This window comes from Procambarus clarkii, chromosome 31, assembly GCF_040958095.1.
Source record: "Procambarus clarkii isolate CNS0578487 chromosome 31, FALCON_Pclarkii_2.0, whole genome shotgun sequence".
NCBI classification, from domain to species: domain Eukaryota; kingdom Metazoa; phylum Arthropoda; class Malacostraca; order Decapoda; family Cambaridae; genus Procambarus; species Procambarus clarkii.
In genome coordinates, this window is record NC_091180.1 from 21,243,829 (window position 1) to 21,253,828 (window position 10,000).

At 46.5% G+C, this 10,000-nt stretch overlaps 1 protein-coding gene across 9 annotated transcripts in view; it reads right to left on the reverse strand.

Annotated features, from left to right (window-relative positions):
- Window positions 1-1,853: 1,853 nt before the first annotated feature.
- Window positions 1,854-10,000, reverse strand: part of LOC123751004 (low choriolytic enzyme) — a 26,948-nt gene continuing 18,801 nt past the window's right edge. For all 9 annotated transcript variants that reach the window (XM_069334473.1, XM_069334470.1, XM_069334467.1 and 6 more), the window contains one exon: window positions 1,854-2,499. In XM_069334473.1, coding sequence (XP_069190574.1) covers window positions 2,365-2,499 — 135 coding nt within the window. In that variant the 3' untranslated portion in view covers window positions 1,854-2,364. The remainder of the gene's footprint in view (window positions 2,500-10,000) is intronic.

Genomic DNA, 10,000 nt, shown 5'->3' on the forward strand with positions numbered 1-10,000 from the left:
ATATATATATATATATTATATATATATATATATATATATATATATATATATTACACAATCGAACATGTGGTTGTACCTAATAGCCAGAATTAATGCACTACTTGGCCTAATATGCAAGGCCCTGCGTCAAAGGATGGTGTCATCCTTTGAAGGAAGCCTGAAGGAAGAGAGGAAAGAAGACCATTGAGGGTAACCAGAAAAAGAGTAGTACTCAGAACACTACCCTGGGGCACACCTTCATATTGCTGAAAAGAGGCAGAGAGCGCGGTACCAAGCCTGGCCCAAAAGGAACGACGAGAGAGGAAGCTGCGGAGAAAGAGAGGGAGACGACCTCGAAGGCCAAAAGAATGAAGCTGGGATAGGATATGATATCGCCAAGTGGTGTCGTAAGCCTTTTCCAGGTCAAAAAGGACGGCAACAACGGAGGTCTTCGCAGCAAAAGCAGTACGAATATAGACCTCAAAATTCACCAGGACATCTGTTGTGCTGCGGCACTTGCGGAAACCAAATTGAGGAGGAGGAGAGGTGGTGATGGTGTTCCAGGAACCACATCAGACGAACGTTAACCATATGTTCGAAGAGTTTGCAGGCACAACTTGTAAGAGCAATAGGGCGAAAGTCCTTAGGGGATGTTCCCAGAGACCCTGGCTTGTGAACAGGGAGGACAACGGCATCGAGCCAGTCCTCAGGGACCGACGACGACTCCCAGATCCGATTATACAGACCCAGCCCAAATGGGAAGAGGTGTGTCGTGGAGGTCGGCTCGCCCTGTGGGCTATCTGTTCATCTTTTGTCATGTATCTGTCAATATACACGTTGTAATAGTTTTTGCTACCTCTGAGTAAGTGTTTGTGTTGCAGTATGTAATCCACTGCCTCTTTAGTGAACTGTACCAGGACAGGCCGTTTCTTGTTACAGTTATAAGCCCCAATGCGGTACAAGCCTTCATTTCATGCCTCCAATGCTAAGAACCTTATCTGCAGGGACAGATAAGGTTTGTACTATTATTACGTGCAATAGATGGCGCTATTTAAAAAAAAAAATGTTTTTACCTGCCACAGGTGTGGCATCTATATAGTAGGTATATAAAGACACGTACATATTCGAATGGAACGTTGTGTCAGAATTTCAAAGTAATCGGTGAAGAACTTTGGGAGATTACAGCGTGTGTTGCTCTTATGTCCAACAGATGGCATTGTTTTTCAAAAAAGCTTGTTTTTTTATCCTGTCACAGACGTGACATAAATGTAGTATGTATATAAAAACCCGCTCGGATGCGAATGGAACACCGTTTGAAAATTTCAAAGCAATCGGTGAAGAACTTTCGGAGATTAGCGATTTTGAACAAACGAACATTTTCATTTTTATTTATATAGATTGTGTATTAGCCTAGTGGTGTAAGTCAGTCGTTATTTCTTTATCTTTATTTTTAAGTAAATTTGTTAATGTCCGAGTTTACTTCCACTTTGCCCACTTTCCACACTGCAAAGGCCAATACGGATTTTTTTTGTATATTATTAATATGCGAGACATTCCATCTGCCCGGTACGACCACAGTGCCGCGTCCCGTCACAGCTGCCCGGTACGACCACAGTGCCGCGTCCCGTCACAGCTGCCCGGTACGACCACAGTGTCGTGTCCCGTCACAGCTGCCCGGTACGACCACAGTGCCGTGTCCCGTCACAGCTGCCCGGTACGACCACAGTGCCGTGTCCCGTCACAGCTGCCCGGTACGACCACAGTGCCGCGTCCCGTCACAGCAGGTACTCAAATATTACCTGCAGACACAGAGGAGTCGTCTTTTCACAGGAATTTGGAGCGAGTGCTCGAGGAGAGGAGTACTCACCAGCCAGTATTATTTATAAATTTTATTTTAACAACCCTTCCCCCCCCCCCTCCTTATTCGCTACAGTTTATAATATGCATGACATAAGTTTAATAGAGGTCACCTGTGGTAAACCAACGACCAGTAAGGTACAGCTGTTGTCGGAGGCCTCCTGCATTAGAGATATCAACAGCTGATTAAAGTATCTATTTCCAGAGTCACTATCAAGATCATCCCAGCTGGTCATGAAAGAAGTTAACGTGTCGGAACAGATGTTGATGTATTTCAACGATGCCATATGTAACAAACACTAAGTTAAAAAACTGTAAATATGCAAGACATATTGGAACACTTGTTATTAGGAAGAGTAGGAGTTAAGAAACCCAAGTTCTAATGGGTCATACAAGAGCATAACTATTAAGTACAAGCATAAATGGTCGTTTTACAGTCCAAACCGAGTGTTGGACGCCTGCATGGTTGTTTACAATCCATGACAGGTGTTTGGCAGATCTGAGAAGTCGTTAGCTGGTCCAGGTAGGTCAGGAGGACGGCGGGGGCGACAGGTGGCAGCGGTAGAAAGTATTGATCCTGAGAATGTCCAGGTGAGTGAGGTGGGTGCCCCCCATCCTCCCGGGCCCACCTTGCTTCCTCACCAAGGTAGGTTGGCTGCGATTCTGCGGGATACACACAGTCTCAGTGGTACACATATACCCTTGGAATTGTGATTATGTGCAATATTAAAGCAACGTTACATATGCGCAAAATACACACACACACTTTGTCAGGTGACAAAGATTAAGCAAGAAAGAGAAGGATGGGCGGACTGCATTTTTTTTTTTTTTGGACTGTCGGAAAGCCTTTGACACAGTACCCCATAAAAGGCTGATGCATAAGCTGGAGAAACAGGCAGGAGTAACTGGTAGGGCGCTCCAGTGGTTAAGGGAGTACCTAAGCAATAGGAAGCAGAGAGTTACAGTGAGTAGTGAGACCTCAGAATGGCGTGAAGTCACCAGTGGAGTCCCATAGGGCTCTGTACTCGGACCTATCATGTTTCTGATATACGTAAATGATCTCCCAGAGGGTATAGGCTCATTCCTCTCAATGTTTGCTGACGACGCCAAAATTATGAGAAGGATTAAGACAGAGGAGGACAGCTTGAGGCTTCAAGAAGACCTGGACAAGCTGCAGGAATGGTCAAACAAATGGCTGTTAAGAGTTTAATCCAAGCAAATGTAATGTAATGAAGATAGGGGTAGGAAGCAGGAGACCAGATACAAGGTATCATTTGGGCGATGAAATACTTCAAGAGTCAGAAAGAGAGAGAAAGACCTGGGGGTTGATATCACGCCAGACCTGTCCCCTGAAGCTCATATCAAGAGAATAACATCAGCGGCATATGCCAGGTTGGCTAACATAAGAACGGCTTTAGAAACTTGTGTAAAGAATCTTTCAGAACATTATATACCACATATGTCAGACCAATCCTGGAGTATGCGACTCCAGCATGGAGTCCATATCTAGTCAAGCACAAGACTAAACTGGAAAAGGTTCAAAGGTTTGCCACCAGACTAGTACCCGAGCTGAGAGGTATGAGCTACGAGGAGAGACTACGGGAATTAAACCTCACTTCGTTGGAAGACAGAAGAGTTAGGGGGGACATGATCACCACATTCAAGATTCTCAAGGGAATCGACAGGATTGATAAAGACAGGCTATTTAACACAAGGGGCACACGCACAAGGGAACACAGGTGGAAACTGAGTGCCCAAATGAGCCACAGAGATATTAGAAAGAACTTTTTTAGTGTCAGAGTGGTTGACAAATGGAATGCATTAGGCAGTGATGTGGTGGAGGCTGACTCCATACACAGTTTCAAGTGTAGATATGACAGAGCCCAGCAGGCTCGGGAACCTGTACACCTGTTGATTGACGGTTGAGAGGCGGGACCAAAGAGCCAGAGCTCAACCCCCGCAAGCACAACTAGGTGAATACAACTAGGTGAGTACATGGGGAAAGGGGGCCTCGCGGGCTGAGTAGACAGCACTCTGGGGTTGTAGTCTTAAAGGGCCCGGGTTCGATCCCTGGCAAATGGGCAATTTCTTTCTCCCTGATGCTCCTCTTCATCTAGCAATAAATAGGTACCTGGTAGTTGGGCCGCTGTTATGGGCCACTTCCTGGGGATGTGTGCGTGTGTTGGCGGGGGGGGGGGGGGAGGTAGAGACAAATATATGTAGTTGACAGAAGAAAAATCAATTGGTTAGAAAGGTGGTTTCCAAGAGCTAATATCTAGATTCTGCAGTTACAAATAGTAAATACATTGCCAACAAATCAACTGCTGTAACCAAGACTATACTAAATAAATAAATAAAAATATAAAAAAAAAAATAAAACAAACTAACGAGGATATAGATTCAAGCCAAGGAAACAAATGTGCCGAACAGATATCAGAAAGTTTTATTTTATATAGTGGTAGTTTTTTATATTTATATATTTACATGCAGAGCATGCTGATAAATACAATAATACAATACAAAAGAAGGAAAACAAAATAAGTAGAACACATCACGACCGGCCTGAAGGGCCGACAACCATCTCCAAGTACCACCACACCGCAGGACAACACACACCAAGTACCACCACACCGCAGGACAACACACACCAAGTACCACCACACCGCAGGACAACACACACCAAGTACCACCACACCGCAGGACAACACACACCAAGTACCACCACACCGCAGGACAACACACACCAAGTACCACCACACCGCAGGACAACACACACCAAGTACCACCACACCGCAGGACAACACACACCAAGTACCACCACACCGCAGGACAACACACACCAAGTACCACCACACCGCAGGACAACACACACCAAGTACCACCACACCGCAGGACAACACACACCAAGTACCACCACACCGCAGGACAACACACACCAAGTACCACCACACCGCAGGACAACACACACCAAGTACCACCACACCGCAGGACAACACACACCAAGTACCACCACACCGCAGGACAACACACACCAAGTACCACCACACCGCAGGACAACACACACCAAGTACCACCACACCGCAGGACAACACACACCAAGTACCACCACACCGCAGGACAACACACACCAAGTACCACCACACCGCAGGACAACACACACCAAGTACCACCACACCGCAGGACAACACACACCAAGTACCACCACACCGCAGGACAACACACACCAAGTACCACCACACCGCAGGACAACACACACCAAGTACCACCACACCGCAGGACAACACACACCAAGTACCACCACACCGCAGGACAACACACACCAAGTACCACCACACCGCAGGACAACACACACCAAGTACCACCACACCGCAGGACAACACACACCAAGTACCACCACACCGCAGGACAACACACACCAAGTACCACCACACCGCAGGACAACACACACCAAGTACCACCACACCGCAGGACAACACACACCAAGTACCACCACACCGCAGGACAACACACACCACAGGACAACACACACCACAGGACAACACACACCAAGTACCACCACACCGCAGGACAACACACACCAAGTACCACCACACCGCAGGACAACACACACCAAGTACCACCACACCGCAGGACAACACACACCAAGTACCGCCACACCGCAGGACAACACACACCAAGTACCGCCACACCGCAGGACAACACACACCAAGTACCACCACACCGCAGGACAACACACACCAAGTACCGCCACACCGCAGGACAACATAATATACAAGGCAAATTACATAACAGAATTAAACAAATACACACGCAAATGGAATACATAAAATAATACATAAAAGAAACACAGGACACAAATAGAAAATAACAATACAGCCACAGGCAATAAAACATCCCGAAGGGCACACAGCAAAATACAAACAAGTGCACAAATAACACATGCACATGTAAAAACCGGATCAGGCCCATTACAGGAGCCATGAGGAACACCCACACGAGCGCATAATGACACCCCCCGTGCACACTCAGGCACCCGGAAAACGAGCCACACACACCCAAACAGATAAACAAAACAAACCAACCACACGGATTACTCATACTTATCCGGAAATGCATGTGCCGGTAATCGCAAACAATACACCTTCCAAAGCAACTAGGAGTGCTCCGAGACCTGACCACCGGGAGGCACACGCGGCCGAGGCATGGAATCCGGCACACCATCCATAAAAACCCGTGCCCGCGGAACCCAAATGGAAGTAGGGCTCCACAGAACAGGTAGCACGCTATCTATAATATCAAACCTCACCGTGGTAGATGCGACACACTTTCCCGGAGGCCAAGGCGAAAGGACTGGGCCTCCTTCTAGGGGGGCCGGGCACAGGACGACGCACTCTGAGGCACACCAGGAGGTGCACAGGGCTGCACACCAGGGGGCGCACAGGGGCTGCACACCAGCGTGCACACTAAGCCCTACCTCGGGCGCCGCATAGTCCTCCTCGCTAACCACGGGATGAAGCACCTGCTGGGGACCCCCCACGGCGGAGATCCTTCTTTACCACCATGACGATGCCACGGCCAGCACCAGCACCAGTAGCAGGAGGATCAACCACCCCCTACTGCGGAAAATCCTCAGCAGGAGAAAGAACAGAAGTGAAACGTGAGCCACAGTCATCTGCAGCCGGAGGCACATGGACCTCTCCCACCACCGTTGCAGGAGAGAGCGACGCATCCGGAATCTCCCCGTCGACATCGGAAGACGCACAGTCGCTGAAATCCCACACATCCGTCCAGGAATAAGAGGAACGACGAGAACGCTTAGGCACCGGCTGCACACCATCAGAGCCAAAGGCAGAGCCAGAAACACGGGCTGGGCGCACAGACGCAGAATGGCAGCAGCTTCAACTGCAGGGGAAACCGGGCCACACACAGCAGGAGGCCCCGCAGCCACCCCAGCATCTATCACAGCTGTGACAAGGCGAGGGCTCAGGGCCAGGCGCAGCAGCAGGAGATGAAGACGACGACGTCGATGGAGCACAGAGACCACCCGGAAGACCCACGGGAGCAGATGGGACAGCGACCGGAGCAAGAGGGCCACCTGACGGCACCGCAACTCCAGGAGGAAGGGCTGCAACATCAGGAGGCACGCCGGGCGATACAGGGGGAGCCGCATCAGCACACGGGACATCCACATCCTCCCTTACGGAATCCTCCTCCACAGGGAGCGGCGGGAAATCCTCCTCATGGAAGACGTTCAGGGGCGTGACGGCAGGCGCAAAGCACCCAGCAGCCTGATGGCCCAAGAGACCACAACGATAACATGTCGAGGCTGGCAGGCGTAATACACCCGAACGTAATAACCCAGGAGCTTCACCGAGGATGAAATGTCCGACCGCAGCCGCATTCCCAGGGTGCGAATGTTAGTCCGCATACCCTTGAGCATTCCCGAGGAGAGCACGTACAACTACACACTGACAACAGCTCCAAACTGGCCGAAATAACACCGCAGCAGTCCCTCCGAAAACTCCAAAGGCGCCCCATGAATGCTAACATACATGATGGCACCACTCCAATCCGAGATAGTCAAAGTCACAGGGGTAAGGTCCGTCTCTCGTGACGACGTAAAAACGTCCGGTACGCCGCCTCCGCTATAAACTTGATAATTGCCCTGCACGCAGTCACCAATTCAATGTCACAAACGTTTATCACAGATACCCGAAGCATTTTACACAGCACGAGCGCCACCTCAGGATACCCAGCTCGTCCAAAAAAACTCTAGGCCCACAGATTGAGACCGCACAATGTTAAAAAAGAAAAGAGATGCAACTCTTCACACTACCACCAAGGCTGACAAACTCAACGCGGTGGTCATCATGAATAAGGATGACTATGTCAAAAAATGGAGATTTTTTTGGAGGACAGACAGACGTACTTATATGTAAATAGAAATCATGTGGAAAATGTTGTTGCATTTTAACAAAACCTGTGGACGCTGTACCGATGGAGCACCAGCTGTGCTAGGGACAAATTCTGGATTTCAAGTTAATGAAACTCCAAAAATGTTGGAGATTCCAAGTTAACGAGCTCCAAAAATTAAAAGGCATTCAATATATGATCTATCGTCAAGCACTTGCCTTCCAAAAATACTGGAGAAGATTTTGAATTAAAGAATTCACATCATGAATATTGTCAAAGGAGGAGCTCTCAAATCACGACTTTTCAAGCAATTGTGTACTGACGTGGATGTTGGCCGTCAATGGCTTCTTATCCACACGATCTTCAATGATTTTTAAAAGGAAATGTAACTGGGCTTGGAGACGATCTCAAATTATTTTTTTATAGTTCAGGGTAAAATGTATTTTTTTACCTGGTAGGATAAGGAATGGATCATGCGCCTTGCTTATTTGACTGATATTTTTGAGCAGCTCAATAGACACTTTTCAGACACAAGGAATACAACTATCATAAAATTAAATATTTATCTGAAAGCATTCATGAGCAAGCTGGAAGACTGACAAAAAAATTTAAGATAAAAAAATGTTGCAACGTTTGAGAAACAGTCATCAGTTCTTGTTGCTGTGGTGATGTAGCCCGTCCTCCTAAGGTTTTCCAACGTCAAGAAACTGTCGTACTGAAGTGCCCTAATCCTAACCTACCAACGGACATAAAACAGAAAACAGGAAAGTATGTCAATTTCGCGAGCCACTACCATTTTCTAGGACGACAGTTTTTGGCACTAAGTATACGTCAAAATGCGACGTGCTATGAAGAGGACGGGTTGAGGGATAACAAAGTGCTTCCAGAATTGACAATGAATTAAATTTTGTAGTATATGACAACACTAGAAAATTAATTTAATATATATTTTTCTGAACTCAGTGATGAGGAGTTGGATTTAGTGTGAAATCCACTCAAAATGTCAGAAAAAGTTCTCGATTGTGAAAATTAATTTCTGCATGTATGTATGTTATTCAGGAGAGCGACTATATAGCGCTCTGAAGGCGTCAGGATAAGGAATGGGATGGGACGGGGAAAAGGAATGGTGACAAACACTTCAGGGCCGCATGAAGTGTTTGCCAGGGTGCTTAAAGAATGCAAAGAGGAGCTTTGTGACCCACTGTCAACCATATTTAATAAATCAATAGAGTCAGGCAGAGTGCCAGAGTTTTGGAAAGTTGCTAATGTGATACCAGTTTTTAAGAAAGGAGATAGATCACTTGCGTCTAACTATCGACCAATTAGCCTAACGTCTATTGTGGGAAAGTTACTTGAATCTATAATAGCAAATAAAATTCGTCTTCATCTTGAAAAACATAAATTAATAATTGAGTCGCAACATGGTTTTATAAATGGCCGTTCATGTTTAACAAATTTGTTATCTTTTTATTCTAGCATTGTTGAGGCAGTTGATAGTGGTAAGGATTGCGATGTTGTGTACCTTGACTTTAGCAAAGCTTTTGATACAGTGCCACATGTAAGACTGATTAAAAAGTTAGAGTCTCATGGTATTGGAGGTGCTATATCAAGCTGGATTAGGGCATGGCTATACCAAAGGAAACAGAGTTAGTATAAATGGAGTCAAGTCAGAGTGGGAAAATGTTGTAAGTGGAGTGCCTCAGGGCTCTGTCCTGGGACCTCTGTTGTTTATAATATATATAAATGATTTAGATTCAGGTTTGAGTAGCAACATTTGCAAATTTGCCGATGATACGAAAATCGGTAGGGAAATTAATTCGGAGGAGGACTCACTATCACTTCAAGTTGATCTAGATAGGGTTTTGAAATGGTCGAAGGATTGGCAGATGCAGTTTAATGCTGATAAATGTAAAGTTCTGAGGTTAGGTAATGATGATAGGGTTACAAGATACGAGCTAGATGGTGTTGAGATTGCGAAGTCGAATTGCGAAAGGGATCTGGGAGTTATGATTAGCAAGAATTTAAAACAAAAGGATCAATGCATAAATGTTCGTAATAAGGCAAATCGGACACTTGGATTTATTAATCGCAGCGTTAGTAACAAGACACCTGGTGTGGTTCTCAAGCTATATCTTGCTCTAGTTAGGCCCCATTTAGATTATGCAGTTCAGTTTTGGTCGCCATATTATAGAATGGATATAAATTCACTTGAACGTGTCCAGCGTAGGATGACTAAGTTAATTCCCCAAAT